General features: G+C 42.3%; 1 protein-coding gene across 1 annotated transcript in view; it reads right to left on the minus strand.

Moving 5' to 3' along the window:
* Positions 1-4,873: 4,873 nt before the first annotated feature.
* LOC143527817 (protein kinase C-binding protein NELL1-like) overlaps positions 4,874-16,716 on the minus strand; it is a 216,908-nt gene continuing 205,065 nt past the window's right edge. The window contains exons 17-20 of the mRNA XM_077023124.1: positions 15,741-15,934; positions 15,174-15,350; positions 9,286-9,510; positions 4,874-8,842 (exon numbers count right to left, since the gene is read on the minus strand). Of these exons, the coding sequence (XP_076879239.1) occupies positions 8,792-8,842; positions 9,286-9,510; positions 15,174-15,350; positions 15,741-15,934 (647 nt within the window). The 3' untranslated portion in view covers positions 4,874-8,791. The remainder of the gene's footprint in view (positions 8,843-9,285; positions 9,511-15,173; positions 15,351-15,740; positions 15,935-16,716) is intronic.

The following is a 16,716-nucleotide window of genomic DNA, read 5'->3' on the forward strand; positions in this document are numbered from 1 at the left end:
TATAGAATGTGTTAATATATTACAGCTATTTTAATAGGAATAATGTATGCCCTACCAGTCATCTGATAACCAGCAGGCACAAGAAGGAGGTGGAGAAGGAGGAGAAAGAGGAGGAGAAGGGGCCTGTTAAGTTTCAAATCCACTGTCCAGGGTGAGATGTGAAACCACAACGATACACAGAGCAATGGCCCCTAAAAATGAGCTGACGAGAGAAAGTTTCAGACACATGATAAATTGGAACAACTGGAATAAAAGACAGTTCAGAGGCACCAACCAAGGCAACACAGATCAAACAGTAAGACACAGATCAGTTGAAGGGGGATCATGTCACACCAGACAAGACCCAAGATGCAAAGGAGCCTCTGAGAACATCCAGCACAAAATAAAAGGTTGTAGGGAAAGCATATACACAACATGGGGTCACATACAGAAACATATGCAAGATATATGAGGTAGACACCTAACATAGCCAAATGAGAGGAAACACAGGTGGTGATGGAGAAGAGCAAGACAAAGACCCCTTGGGAGCTCCTGAAAAGAGTAGTGGTCATTGGTGATGTTGTAGTTCCCAGTGATGTAAAGATTCAAAAGCAGGACTAAGAAAAATGGAAAAATATATACATATATTTATATATATACATATATATTGCGAGAGAGAGATGTATAAAAATTGTAGTGAGATATACAGACATCCTGTCAATTTTTAATCTCTCTAGGTATCTTACTACACTGCACTTACTCTCCTGCAGTATATAACATCACCTATAACACATGGATCTCACCTGGATTATATAAGATCGGCTTCAATAAAATGTGGAAGGTTAGCACTAAGGTTTTCTCACTGGTGTTTATGACACTTGGGGCTGTTTCCCATAAGCTGGAGGAGTGGCGCCAACAGATCCCAGGAATGACATCATCAATGTTAGACCCGAAGAGCACAATCCTAGGAACAGTGTGCCACAACATCAAACCCCCAGTGTTCCAGGTTGGAGGCCTGTGTGTGGGAAGCTGACTTGGCCAAGCACAGGAGGGATGGGGAGAGGGGCAGGAATAGGCTGTCTCTTTTAATCTCCTCACTTTTGTCTTGTTTGTCTGACAGACCGTAAAAAGCAGCTTTCAGGCAGTTTATCATGTGGTACCATGCCATGGGAAAATGAGGAACTGCATGCCCTGTGGTTCTTCCGTTCTAATAAAATTCTCTTTTTACATGCACCACTGCTGCAGGCCCTGCTGTATGTGAGAGCTTCCTGCCAAGGCCTTTAAGTCGATACAAGAGCCAAAACATAAAATAATACTGTGATCTCCCACCTTATGGATAGTAATTCTTACTGCATATAATATGTCACTTTCATGACTGGCAAGATAATGTTATTTATGTCTTACATGCTAAGATATTTCCTTCCTTTCTTAAACTCAAATCATATCTTAGATTCAAAGGAGTTTCTGATGGAGAAAAGAATTTTGGAAGGGGGAGAAAGGGAGTTTGCAGCAAAACAGTTGTATACTTGTCAAGGGCTGAAGAACTGCTCATCAACTGTACGGTTTGCACTCATCATGGTGTTAGGGTTTCTACTCCTCAGAGCGGGAAACCTAAACCCTTTGTGATTTCACAGTTGCTGAAAGCCACCTATTGTAGCCCTGTGTGAACCACTCCATCAGTATTTTACCCACCCCTAATGTATGCTCAGGCTTCAGCTAGCCTTTGTTGCAAAACGGGCCATCTCAGCTACAGGACGTTTTGGGGCACCCTTTCTTTTCTTGTTTTATGTAGTGAGAATGATAAGGAACTTCTTAATTTAGGTAATGGCTGTGGCCCAACGTCACCTAATAACTTCAGACAGACATCGTTAGCACTGGGGAAGGGACCAAGCAGCTCTATTTGTGGCAGCGAGGTATGATGATGTTATCAGAGCTCATTTAAACTCAGGCATGCCTAGATGGAGTAGATGGAGCATTCACCCAAGGTGATAACGGTAAACACACATTTTGGAAGCGACTTCTCAAAAGCTTGAGATTGGTGTAACAGAATGAAGTAAGGTTGGTGGACAAACAGGAAACAATCATTCCCACTAATTTGTGTACTCCGTAGATTTTAATGCAGCCGCACCGGGCCACATCACATGTGACTGGTCGGACCTCTATGGGGCAGCTTTCCTGTATGTTCTCTCCATAGTCCTGCACCTATTAGCAACTTGCACAATTTTACAGTTCTCATGTCAATCTCATTTCATTTTGTCTGCATCTCATAACTCTAAAATCCATTTAAATATTTGCTTGTCTACTTAGATGCAAGTCTGATCAATATTCTTTTCCATTCTATTGTACTTTTAAAAAGCATACAGCCACTCCATTTCAGCCTAATCAACATTTTAAGTGCACACCTGATCTGTGGCCATGTGCGTACATTAAACACATGCATTCATTCTGACTTTGACTGCTTGAATGTCGATACATACTTAATCCATCTTGAGCTGCTTGTAAAGTGTTTTTGCTGTTGTATGCAAAAATGACTTAAAATATGCACATTTATTTACTACTCATGGCAGCCTCTTGTCTACAAATACTGCTTAACAACAAGCTTTAGAGTCTCGACAAAGCATTTTGTCATGATTAATAAATACAAAGAAAGTGTAATACACAGGAAAATATTTGCTTATTACTGTGAATTTTCTGCATTTCTGGAACCTAATATATGTTCTTATTGACTATTACAATCATATGATAAACAAAGAATGAAAAACCTTTCAACAGATAACACTGAACACTTCACAGGCATCTTAAACATAGTTTCAGCAATCAGTGTCATGAAAACCATATGTAGACCCTTATAAACTAGTGTTCTAGATCTTTTTTTATTGGTAATAACTAACTAAGCCCTTGATCTTTAAATAAGTCCTTGTGCAGCTATGAATCAGTCCTGCATAGCACTTAGGATGTATTTTGTCAATTCTTCACAATCAAAGTGTTTATATATAATTTTGGGAAATCTTAAAAACCATGTCAGAGTGAGATCAGTTCTCTGAAATAAAGAAATTATATTGTTCTAGCTGTTTGAAAATGAATATTTTGGATTACTGGCATTACTTTCACAGCCTCTTGAGGTTTTGTAACCTTTGGCTACATTTTGATATAATCCAGAATACAATTTATACTGACCCTGTAAAGTAAAAACCAAACAAACTTATGACCAGGTTTTAAACTTGCATTATGTATTAGAGGGAAACAATTGGATACAACGGATAGCAGAAAGTTTAATAAGCGATTCATGATGGTAACCATGTGTTGAATAATTAATTTGCCAGCTAGTTACCCTGCCATCTGCTATAGAGCATTCCTACTCATTTTGGTTACTCAGACATTTATGTATTAGTGAGTCATATAACAACAAAAGAAGCAGACATTTCCCAATGACTATCCAGGGCAGGGTTTGGGTTTGTGCTGCACTCAGATGGTTCCTGCGGCCTGCTAAGCAGTTAGCAGGTCTTGAAATGGATCCATCAAATATGGCCCGTTACTCTCCGCCATCCAGTTTGAGGTTGATTTGAGCTCCTGATGAAATACTTTTTTCATGTGCTTGGTAACATCGCCTTCACAAAGCCTTGTTTAGTGTTGTTGTTTTTTGCCATTTGACTTTCTCTGTCAAGGAACCATTTACTGCCAGTTAGAGAAGAATGAGAATATACGTGCAAAAACTGATCAGCACACTCCTGTTGGAGTAACTCATCTTTTGTGATTTTTATTCAAATTCACAAATTGTGAAGAGTGCAACTACATATGTACAGGAGGACGGTGGTCTGGCATAATTGAAAAACAACCGAAATATTAATTTACTTAAACATTTACTGGATTTTTTAAAATACTACACAATCTTGAATCCATATGACACTGAAACTCTCCAAACTACAAAGGAAGGGTTTAAGATCAGATCATTAACAATGGAATGAGATACATAATCCTTCTGATACAATGAACGAGTACACTGACAATGATTTGGTTTAAAAAGTTGGCTTATTAAAAAAATAAATTAACAAAATTAAGTAGTAAAAAAGCTGGCTACTTTTGAAAGTTTAGCAACTTTAAATGAAAAAGAAAAATCTTCAGCTTTTTCCATGTAATTCTCAATACAAGTCTTAGCATTTTTACAATATACATTACATCCTTTCCCCATATTGCTACACAATGTCTTACTTGTCCATATGGAAAAAGGAATAAAATGTTTTTTTTTTTGGTAATACTTTACATTAATTGTTTACTTACTAACATGAAGTAATGCATTAGTTAACATGAACAACACATGAAGTAACACATTAACAATAATTAACTAATGTTAAGTAAATGTAACGGTTGCGGCTCCTCTTTTGGCTCTTTGTTGCTTGCACCTTTTTAGAACTTTAGTCCCTTTTGCTCCAACCTAAAACACTAAAGAGCTAAAAACATGATGGACACACTTCAGTTCCTATGCTGATAGATTCTGGATATTTCCAAGTTACCCATTAATTATGTAGGTAAATCAGTACAATGTAATATATTCCTTTAAGGTCGCACCAAAAAAGGTGCAAGCAACAAAGAGCCAAAACAGTAGTTGCAACTGTTACATGCTTACTTAATATTAGTTATTATTGTTAATATGTTACTTCATGTGTTGTTCATGTTAACTAATGCATTACTTCACATTAATAAGTAAACACAATGTAGTATTACCGTTTTTTATTGGATGTTTTGTTACATTGTTACCCGGTTACACTGATCTAGTACTGCAAGTGTAGTTCTACACAGCTAAGTAAACTAAGGCAGCAGTAAAAAAAAAAAAAAAAAAAAAAAAAAAGTAAAAAAAAAAAATATATATATATAGTAGTCAACAAGGAGGAGAGAACACACACCAACTTGGTGTTCATGTATAGTAAATGAATAATGTTGAGTGAATAAACTTATTCATGTTGTTTTTTTTATTTTCTTTACTGAAGTTGTAACTTTACATAGTATATACAGAAAACAATATGTTAAAATAAATAAGTAAATAAATAGATAAATAAATATATGTCCATTTTGCATTTGTGGATTGCAATCATCCCGTTATTCCATTATAGATAAGAAAAGAAAAAAAAGCTTGTACTCAGATCTCAATCTGTATTAACAGTCCCTCAGATGATACATCTTCACCTCTAAAAAATTTTAAGAAGGTTTCACTTGATTTCATTTTTAGTGTCTATTTCATGGTGAACTCAGCCAGGTTTGCCATGTTGGAGCTGAAGAACTCCTGGGCAACTAGGGCTTTTGTTCCTTACACGGGGCCTTCAAAATGGTGCAGTGCTGTTAGCACTGATAAATCAGGTTTAAAAAATATACGAGTCAGGAATAGCCAGGTGTCAGTACACATACTGTTAGCTTTGTTGGTGCCAGTATGGATAGCGAGGTTTCACTGCCAAAGGTGTTCTCTGTGCATGAAGCATAGTGCATACACTCTGTTCACACCAAAGCAGAACAACCCAACTATCAGAGAGAAACAGGCCTGCGTCATATCAGCTGTTTGGACAGAATAAACAATTAGAACTGAACAGAGACAGAATGAAGATGGGCCCCAGTATTCTCAGGTATGATTTGCCATTTGTGTGATACATTTAAAGTTGCCACAGAATGAAAATCAGTTTCCCTTGAATGAAGAGTTTTGTACATGCAACTGACATACCACACACCTCAAAATCCACCTTCACTTCCTTTAAATGTAAATACCACATAAGCTGTGTGGTCGTAAAACCACACGATTCCAAAACCCCTAGCCTGTTACATAATAGACTGGACTGCATAATATTAAGCCTATACAATTTGCATATACCACCCCACGATCCACCACAGGCAATTTTAACAATTACTTGAACATTTGAAATTTCAACAATTCTGCAGATATTGTAAAGAAAATACTGTGAAGGTCCCAGCTAAATTACTTAGTTTGTTCTGCACATGGACAGTTTCTCAAACCTTAGATAATATCGAGAAGGTGTCAGAGGGGCACTTCCAACTTTATTGGAGTCACAAGCCTGACTGCATCTTGTAAGTAACTAAGTAGACATGCAACATGACTTTATCCATTTTGGTTGGTGAATGTCAGATAATTTAGTACTAAAAGTTTCATAGTGAGTTAATTTGCACTGTGGTGGTGTTGTGATCAAAAGCAAGTATCTAGTATAGGTAATGTTGGCTACTAGCAAACATTAAGTAACTGTTCAGCATAGTTATCAGCTAAATAGCATGACAACCTATATTTTAACACAGAGATTCGTTTTATTTTGCTTCTTCCTGTATCCTATTAAAAAAAAAACAGGCTGCATTGTCATATAACTACAATATAAGATGCACTTTTGTCAATTCCCTTGTCAAGGACATTTCTAATTTATATCTCATCAGCAAGACATCATTCAAAAGCTAACTAGTTTGGTTGGTAAGACATATCCAGTCTAGGTCTATATATAGTTAACTTGGTCATTAATGTTCACAGAAGTGGAAATAACCATAATTTGACAAAAAATCTGGTCGATCTATTAAAATGAGTTTTGATTGATAACTGGAATATCCTCCTATACAGGCTCAGACATATATGGTTGGATGCCTAAATGCTGTATGGTTCACCTCTCTCACAGTTAGCTAGCTTGATTTTAACCTGTTGATTCTGTTTGAGCCACAATGCCTCGTTCTAAACCAGCCAATCAGAATAGAGCTCCTCAACTATTTGTGAGGATGATAATGCATTTTATAAGAAAAACCAACAACTACAAAAAACATTTACAACAAACACAAACAAAACAAAACAAATTTTCATTGCATCCTATTAGCAAATCTACTGTACAAACCATACGTACCGTACTGTACAGTAACAACTTCTATATTGGCATCAGAGAACCTTTTAAAAATATGAAATAAATGCATTCTAGGGCATCATTCAGGAATTGTCTGTTAAGTATGAACACTGTTATGTGGTGGAAATTTAGTTTGTTATTGGTAAAACATTTATCATCCTCCTGTAAACCTTATGACCTTGCTAGTTTTCTCTGAGAACAACTATAACCTTCTTTTAAAGAATACCTCCTCATCAAACATGTACATTAAATCTTTTCTCCAGCATAACTTAAATGCAATTCCAATGCATCAAATATATGTCCTCAGAAGTAGATATGCCCTCATATGTATATTTCTGTGAGAATATGAGTAAAGAATGCAGTCCAGATTTAAATATATCACTTGTGCTATACTACATTGCTTAGTCTGTAGCAGTCAGACTTCAGAACTTGGCCCCGCAGAACCGCTTGCTGTGCTTACTGGTACCACTGGCAAAGTGGCTTCCGTCTGCAGTTTAAATCAGCACTTTACAAAGAGGATGTCAATATTTAAGTCAGGAAACAAGGGCTGTTTAAGGGTATTCACACCAAGCAGCTTATACATCAATGGATTATACCATGAACCTCCCTGACACTCACTAAACAAACTAAAATCCTTTCTCAGTATTTTTTAGTCTTTTCCTTTAACACAACTTATTGTGGCTCCATCTTTTGTGAATCTCACATTCTTATAAAATGATGACAGTACAATTGCTTACTGAGGTGATATGCAGTCGAAACAGAAACACGATAAACACATAGAAACTGCCAACTAGGACACTTTAAAGTAGATGTGATGAAGTGGCATCACTCCATCCCCCAACCTTGTGTTGCATCCAGTGTGCCACAGTTCAAGAGTCCATTTCACACACAAACCATGAGTGCGGTCTCGGTGCTGTGAGTGAGAGGACAAGGCGTAGCGGAGGAGGACGTGGCCCTGTCTCACAGCCGGAACCACAGAGGACGTTGCTTCTTGCTCTTAATCAGCCTGCCGATAGCAAACAGGCTCGACCCCTCGTGAACTGCTGGCATACTAAAGCCCCCTAGGCCTGCGTGAGGAGCCTTTAATTACACCTTCCCCTGCCAAACAAGCCTGTCACATCCTTATCAGTCAGGGATATGCTAATGTTAGCATTCTTTGAAAACCAAGGGACCTTGTCTCTCTTCTCTCAAACAGCCTCCGCATTAACAATTAGCAGGACCTCAGTGAGCAGAGGGAGACACAAAGGCCTGTTTTTCCTACAGTGACTGTTGCCCTGGTCTTTGTCTTAGCACAGAGAGCCACCTGGTTAACCCCTCAACTAACTCAGAGGAACTCGGCAGGAGAGGTATGGTAACCTTACGTTTGCTCAAGAAAGCATGTTGCTAGAGAAACATGAAAAGTTTGTTTTAGACAAGATCATGGCTAATATATAAATCACACTGACAGCTCAGAGCTCACTAGTTTCGCTTGGTTAGTTGAAAGGGCTTGTTCCTGATCTCAGCACAGACAGATTAGGACATACGTACATACATATGCACACCCGCACACATCCCCACAACAATGCATGCACACACACACACACACACACACACACACAGATGGAGAAAGGCGTGCCTGCCCGTGGGTCTCCTGGTACAATAAGATTCTCTTCAGTCTCCGTGTTTGAGTTCAAAGCCCACTGCCTCTCCTCCTGAGAAGCCTTTGGCAAAGGTCCAGCTCAAAATGGGGGGGTAAGAAGAAAAGAAACATGGGCAGGAGCTTCTGGGTCAGGGTGAAGGGGGTAAATTACACAGGCAGCCACAAAAATTGTAGGAGGGTGGGGTGGGGGTGAGGGGGAGAGGGAAAACAAAACAAACAAAAAATAATAATTTCCTGGGGCTTCTGATGATCCATCCAGTTCAGAAGGAGCGTAGTGGGGTTGAAGAGCCGAATATGCTGCCTAGTTCTTCTGGAGACAGTCCAGCTCCACAGAGCAGCAGATGCTCCCGTTCTAGCCACATAGCAGGAGAGGAAGAGAGGGTGAGAATTTACCCACCATTCACAGCACAAGAGCCACCGAACATCGCCTTACATCCATCAGCTTTATTTGCCATGTTGTACAAATATATTCTGTCTGAATCAATTGTTCTCTCCTTTATTCTCTTGTATTGATTGTAGAGCATTGTCTTTATGGATGGTCTACGCGCACGTGTGCCGAATGCACAACTGCTGGCAGACATCAATAGATTTGATTGAATAGTTCGGCAGGCTGGTCATTTGGAGAGAGCGTGGGAGATGTACAAAAGCAATACACGGCGGAGTTCAAACTCGCAAAAGCTCACTTCGATCCGCCGATTCGCAAGCACTGCGACAATTTGTGTTCTCTTGTCCTCTCCCGGGTCTGTGCCCAGCCTACGCGTGTGAGTGGTATAGTATGTGTGGGTTGTGCCATACCTTGCATTTACAGATGGTGCAGGGCGCAGTGGGCACGTTCCAGACAGCTCCGCTCAGACGGGTAATGCCCGTCGGGTCGCGGCACGTCTGCCGGATGTCGTAGGGCACATTATCGGCCAGGCAGGGGTCAGTGACACAGCGAGGACAACACTCGCCGTCCAAAACAGCAGTGTACTCACACGGTAAGACAGGGCAGGCCAGGGGCCAGCATTCCACCTCTCCCTCCTACAGAGAGAGAGAGAGAGAGAAAGAGAGAGAGAGAGAGAGAGAGAGAGAGAGAGAGAGAGAGAGAGGGAGGGAGGGAGTGAGTGTGTGCAATGTATTATCTCTGACTCTGATTAGGGTAATCAAGTCCATCTCGGTCAATTCTCACATTGGCTGCTCTAAACCCGAGTTAGCTCATGAAGGGCTTGATAATGCCCTGATGAATTGAATTAGGAGCAGGGAACACACACAAATGTGCAATTCATGGCATCCTCAGTACATGGGGAATGAAATCCACTGCGCTCAACTGACCGTTGAAACAAGATCTATTCCAGAGGCCAACAAAACGAAGACAACGTGGAATAAAAGTTAGTGGGTAAATTGTCAGACATTTGCTAATTGCCATGTGAAAAGTCTAATGTTAAAAAGAAAGAAAAGAATAGACATTATATTATATTAGAAATGCACAGTCCTTTAATGATATCACCTATTATAAGACATAACAACTCTTCTGGCTTTTGAAAGAAAGAAAGCAGAAATATGCAGACTTGGTAACTAAGGTGAGAACATGCAGGTGTCAGCTGTATATAAGGTGAGTAGAGGGAGGTGCTGGGGGATTTGCAGCTACGTCTACATTCTTGGTTCCTGGTGTTGCTTTTAGAGGCCATATGATAAGAGCAGATGTGAGATATGATCAGAAAAAGCTTAGAAGGTTAGCCGGGGGCTGCGGAAGAGAAGGACCCGCAGTTCTAAAGACGGAGTGGTCCAAGGTTTTTGGTGTCTCAGGTAGGCAGGTGAGGAGTAGGTGAGTAGATCATCAGGTCTCGAAAGGTCTTGACAGGTCATAAATCAGTGACACTGGGGAGGCCAGTATGGACTTTATGATTTACGAAAGGATTGGCTGAATGGAGGCAGTGCATTAGGTAAATATATGAATGAATGAATAATGAATGTTCAATATATATAAACAGCCTTTCAAGATACCCAAAGTCGCTTTACAACTTTAACACATGTACAAGTCTTACATGACCAATCACACATTGGCGAGAAGTGGCAGCCAATTGTGCACAGAGTACTCTCTATTGGGATCCACGTTGTCTTAGTTTTGTTGGCCTCTGGAATAGATCTTGTTTCACCGGTCACTTGAGCGCAGTGGTTTTCATTCCCCAAGTACTGAAGATACCATGAATTGCACATTTGTGTGTGCTCCCTGCTCCTAATTCAATTCATCAGGGCATTATCAATGGGGTGCAGGAAGGGGAGAGAGGACAGACCCTAGTGACAGAGCACCATCCACCACTGGGCATACAAGCACACACACATTCATGCACAGACACTCAACTGTTTTTCTTGAACATGAAAAAACACACAGTCACACACTCAAGGAGATAGCATTGGGTATTTATATCCTTAGTTAGAACACGGTCTTTGGCGATCGTTGTTTCATGCCCTCCGCGTTTCCAGGTTGTGCAGTCCAGTTCAGTCCCGTCTGTCAGTGCTCTAGATTTTAGTCGGTTCACTCTAGTCTTCGTTTCAGTCTTTATCAGTCTGTTCTGTCTCTGGTTATTACACGTTTTGTTGTTATGGTTATCGTGTGTCTGTTTCCTTCGGGGTTGGTCGTTGCCTTTGGTGAAACGTTGTCCTTCTAGTTCGCAACCCTGTTATGTTTGGTCGTTCCCTGTGTTTGTTCCTTTGATTTCCCTGTCTGTCAATGTTTCTATATTAAGGTCCCATGTCCGAGTGTGTTCTAATTTTGAGTTATGTGGTTAAAATCCTGTGTAGTTGAATACTTAAAGTTTCATTTGTCTTTTCTAAATCCAGGTGTTCTCTTCCTTTCACTCGTGAATTATCAGAGACTACTGACGTGGTTGTTTCTAATGTCTTGTTGATCTGGTCACCGTTTAAAGAGTTGTTACCGCCCATAATGTTATGTGGTTTATTTAAATGCCTCGGTGATCTGGTCGTCACGTAAAGAGTGTTACTGCCCATGTTACATGTGTTATGTACTGTCGGTGATCTGGTCGTCACGTAAAGAGTGTTACTGGCCATGTTACATGTGTTATGTACTGTCGGTGATCTGGTCGTCACGTAAAGAGTGTTACTGGCCATGTTACATGTGTTATGTACTGCCTCGTTCATCAAATCACCATGTTAAGAGTTGTTACTGTTTTGTCTTAGTATTGTTATATCTAGGTATTATAGTGAGTTGATGTAATCCCAGTGTTACGTGGTCTGTCCAGAATGCCTCGTCGGTCTCGTCACCGTGTCGGGAGTTTGTCAATTGGTCATCTGTCTTTGGATTCTAAATTAAATATACAGTCTACTGCAAGTGTAACCCTGGTCTCTACGCGTTTGTGTCCTACTTCACCCAAGTCCGCAACAGAATCGTTACAATATCGAGTTAAATTCAATGTGTGCTGTTGGTGTAGGTGTGTATGTTGGTGTAGTCCATATGGAACTAGTGGTGCTGAGCTTACATTAATGGCATCAGTGGAGCAGGGTACAGTCATCATGGAGGGCCATGTGGGTTTATTTTTAGAGAGGTTCATTAAGTGATAGGTCTCTGGTTTAATAGTGAGCATGGTCTGGGACACCAAACCTCACTGTTTGGCCTTCTGGAGGTGCTGTGGGCTTAAACACTGACTACCACTGTGAGGAGCTTACATGGTCATGGGTTCTCAGAGGTCATAGGTGTATTATGCGTGAAGTGAGTGGGTTGTGCTCTATGTGAAATCGTAATGGTTTGGTTCAGGATATTTGACATCTTATCCTGTGTATAATTACATAATTTCCCATTATTATTTAAAAGATAATGGATGTTTACATGTATAATTCATTGTTAATTTCTTTTAAAAGGCTTTTAAGTTGTTGGCTTTTTTGCCTGTTGATGTTTGCCAAGCCATTTTCTAAATCTGACAGGGCAAATGCTTTTGAATGATGACATCTGAAAAGCCTGAGGCCTGCTATGGGCTCCTGTATCAGCATGCAGTCGAACTCCAACAAACCTCCATAATGCTGAAGGAGAGAGAAACTTCTGATCCCCCCCCCCCTTCCAGAATATGTGTTACGTCCAAACTTTACCGTGAATGTTTAAAAAATGTCCTCATCAAGGCTTTCATTTTAAAAATGACGCAGATGTGACGCTGACCACTAAGAAATCAGCCAGACAGGAAGTGCCTAGAGAGAGAAGATAAAGTGAGGAAGAGATGGATGTGGCAAAGATGCCTGGTCAGATAGCGCCTAGCAAAGTTTGCCTCCTCTGTGTGATGGACGCTGACAGCCAAATCACTTCATGATGGGGAGATAAACAGGCGCTGTCTTTATCCCACTAAATCAACACAGTGCTATGAAGCTTTTCCCTTCTGATAAGAATCAGCCACTCATCTGTATGTAGTAGCAATTAGAGGCACTTTTTAGCCCTGCTGGGAGTCGAGTTAGGCATTATGGATGACGTGTTATGGAATTAATTGCAAATCTGCCATCCCACCATGATGCCCTGGCCAATGCTGGCAGTCATATGGAGCACTGAGTAACAGGCTATGAAATAGCTGAAGTAATGTGCTATTACATTGCTGATGTAATGTGCTATGACATAGCTGAAGTAACGGGCTATGACATAGGTGAACTATCGTGCTATTACATTGCTGAAGTAACGGGCTGTGGCATAGGTGAAGTGCAGTTTAAGACAAGCACACCACCACCTCCTTCATCCCAGAGCATCCGGCTTTCCAATCTTCAATCTGCACCGTTACCAAGGTGCCCTTAAAATCAGACTACTCTGTGCCACTCCCATGCAGTGTTGGTGAGCTTTTGAAGATGCAAGTGGATGGTGTTGGGGTGATGACAGGCAGAGAACTGAAGGTGTCAGTTCAGTGTTCTGACATCTAACCTCCAGGCACCTCCTACCCTTTAGCCACATTACATGTAGTGAATATTAAACAATTCCTCAGAGCTCTTTAATAAAAGCTCACCACAGTGAAGCCCATGACTCCTCGCATTCAGAAGCCCCAGCAGAGACCTGAGCAAAATGCACGGAGACATGGTGTTTATTCAGCGATTCATTTTGTTCCGCTCTATGTTCCTCAGCCGAAAGGCTAATCAGGTACTGAATCAGGAGCTGTTCCTCATTCCATCCCACGCAGCCAATCCACACTTACAGGACTGATCCATATTTATGTGTGCGTGTGTGTTAGTGTGTACGCATGAAAATTAACCCATACGTAGCATAGTGAAAAAAAAATTGTACAGATTTGTACAGATTAGCAGTAGCATCATACTAAACAATTTTGCTGAGTTTCCTGAGCACAGATTTAAACCTGGTAAAGAAATCCTAGTACCCCCTCTGAGGGCACATCAGGATGGGAAAGATTAATCTGGATGGGGAAACCTCCATTGGCTGCTGATACCAAACATCTGGTTTGTAATGCGAAGGTTAAAACTGATTAATGTTTCTGAGGGGAAGGCGGAACCGTGGAAAGCAGATATTATGGAAATAGGCATGTCTAAATAAAAAAAAAACTGTGTACCTCCAAATGTATTTATGTGCTGACTTCAAAAACATGAAGTTGATCGGGTAAATTAGATTTTTAATGGCTATCAGGGATGAACAAGCTTCACCTTCTGGTGGGCATGACCCTTAATTCACTTTACCTTGACGAATATTAGTGGTTTTATGAGAGACAGAGAGAGATTCAAACTGCATGCATCTCTCTGCCTCTGTGTTGAACCAGCACAAAAGTGTGTGCTTCTGGCTTTTTCCACTGGAATGAGTCTGCTTTATCCCGACACTAAAACCAGGCAATGGCATTCCATGTTTTTGTAGTCACGGAGACATTAGAGACAGAACCACCTCCATTACTTATCAGGGCATACAGAATTGTCTGCCCAAGACCTGACAAGAGAGAGATCAAGGTCAGTCTAGGACCAAGATGAAATCATCAAGCCAAATGAAACGAAAGCTCCCACTCCTGGGCTGGTCATGGCCCAATGTTCCCAATCTCCCCAGACAAGGCAGCATGCTGGTGTCTGCGAGGCAGAGAGGGTGGGGGAGGGAGGGGAGGGTACCAGGTGTCTGCGAGGCAGAGAGGGTGGGGGAGGGAGGAGAGGGTACCAGGTGTCTGCGAGGCAGAGAGGGTGGGGGAGGGAGGGGAGGGTACCAGGTGTCTGCGAGGCAGAGAGGGTGGGGGAGGGAGGGGAGGGTACCATGTGTCTGCGAGGCAGAGAGGGTGGGGGAGGGAGGGGAGGGTACCATGTGTCTGCGAGGCAGAGCGGGTGGGGGAGGGAGGAGAGGATACTAGGTGTCTGCGAGGCAGAGAGGGTGGGGGAGGGAGGAGAGGGTACCAGGTGTCTGCGAGGCAGAGAGGGTGGGGGAGGGAGGAGAGGGTACCAGGTGTCTGCGAGGCAGAGAGGGTGGGGGAGGGAGGAGAGGGTACCAGGTGTCTGCGAGGCAGAGAGGGTGGGGGAGGGAGGAGAGGATACTAGGTGTCTGCGAGGCAGAGCGGGTGGGGGAGGGAGGAGAGGGTACCAGGTGTCTGCGAGGCAGAGAGGGTGGGGGAGGGTACCGGTACCATGTATTTGCGAGGCAGAGAGGGTGGGGGAGGGAGGAGAGGGTACCGTGTGTCTGCGACACAGTGAGGGTGGGGGAGGGAGAGGTGTCTGCGAGTCAGAGAGGGAGGGGAGGGTACCAGGCATCGGCAGTGCTGGCAGTTATAGATCCAGGCGTCTCCACTTTGGTAGAGCGTGTGGCCGCTCTGATGCAGACACTGGCTGGTCTCGCGCACATCGCACTCTGGACAGCAGGATAGGTCCACACCAGGGTCATCACACGCACACACTCTCCGCCTGCAGAAGACTCTGCCATCCTGTACACACACACACATATGCACACGCGTGCACACCCACAGAAACACCCCCGAAAACGTATCATAAAAAGTAATGCATACATCAGTCAATCCAAGTAATGAATTAGCATTTGAGCTCTGACTCAGTGAAAGGCAGAGCAGGAACAGACAGCAAGCAACAGGTGGTAGAAGCAGCGGTAGGTTCATTCTCACCTGGCTTCTACAACATCCTGTCTAAGAAAAAGGTTTAATGTCTTTTGTGCTTTACAAAATCTGAAGAATGAACCAAAACTATGACTCAAAAATGGTGCTGAGCTCACTTAGATCTTCAGATGGATACTACTACTGAGTAGAGGTCCTGATGGAGTCCTGTCATAGAGCAGGATGAAATGGCCAGGTGTGGTTACAAACCTTGCAGGTGCATCGTGAGCAGAGGTCTTGGCTGAGGCCCCATTCTTGTCCGTTGTGCTTTAGGCCATCCTCCTGAACACAGTCCCCACTGCATTCTGGGCCCGTAATGCAAACACAGTCGAAAGACCCGGGAAGGTTCACACACACCGAGTCGTTCCAGCATGTGTGGGTCTGTGTTGCACATTCGTCAACATCTACAACATAAAGCAGCACACACACGCACACACACGCACACACCCAACCTGAATGCATATCTGACATATAAAACACAGAAATACATATCATGCTGTCATGATACCACTGCACGCAGGGTGCAATGTAATCCAAACATAGGGTCCTGTTTCATGTACTTTTCAAAAAATGAAAATTTTCTCTGGGGTAATTTCCTGGAACCATCCTTCTTGAACCTGCCTCAAACTCCAGTCTCCAGCTTCTGCTGTCTAAAGTGTCCTCATCTTTGCAACCAAAGGCTCTAAAGGCCCAGGACACGGAGCACAGTGGTGCAGTCACGATTCCTCCTCACTCGCACAGCCTTTTACTGTGCAGCAAGTAAATGGTTATTAATGTTTCCCAAACAGCAGAAAACAGCTCCCATAAACCTTCCAATGTCCAGGAAGAGCAGCGCACCTCCGATTGTCATAACGCAGCTGTGCTTAGTAATCAAATTTTTTATCTGCTCTGATGTATAGGCATCCTCACATACACACACACGCATGCCCACACACAAACACACACTCACAAACACACATGCCCACATACACATACTCACTCATGCCCACACACACACACACACACACACACACATGCATGCCAACACACACATACACGCATGCACTCACACATGGATACAATCGTAAAACAACTTGCTTTCATCCAAGATCAATGGATGTTTATTATACATATAACACCTGCCATAAGAATCTCTGTACTTGTCTACTGTGTTCGAGCGTGTGTGTGGGTGTGCATGCGCATAAGT

Source organism: Brachyhypopomus gauderio, chromosome 12, assembly GCF_052324685.1.
Source record: "Brachyhypopomus gauderio isolate BG-103 chromosome 12, BGAUD_0.2, whole genome shotgun sequence".
Classification (NCBI taxonomy): domain Eukaryota; kingdom Metazoa; phylum Chordata; class Actinopteri; order Gymnotiformes; family Hypopomidae; genus Brachyhypopomus; species Brachyhypopomus gauderio.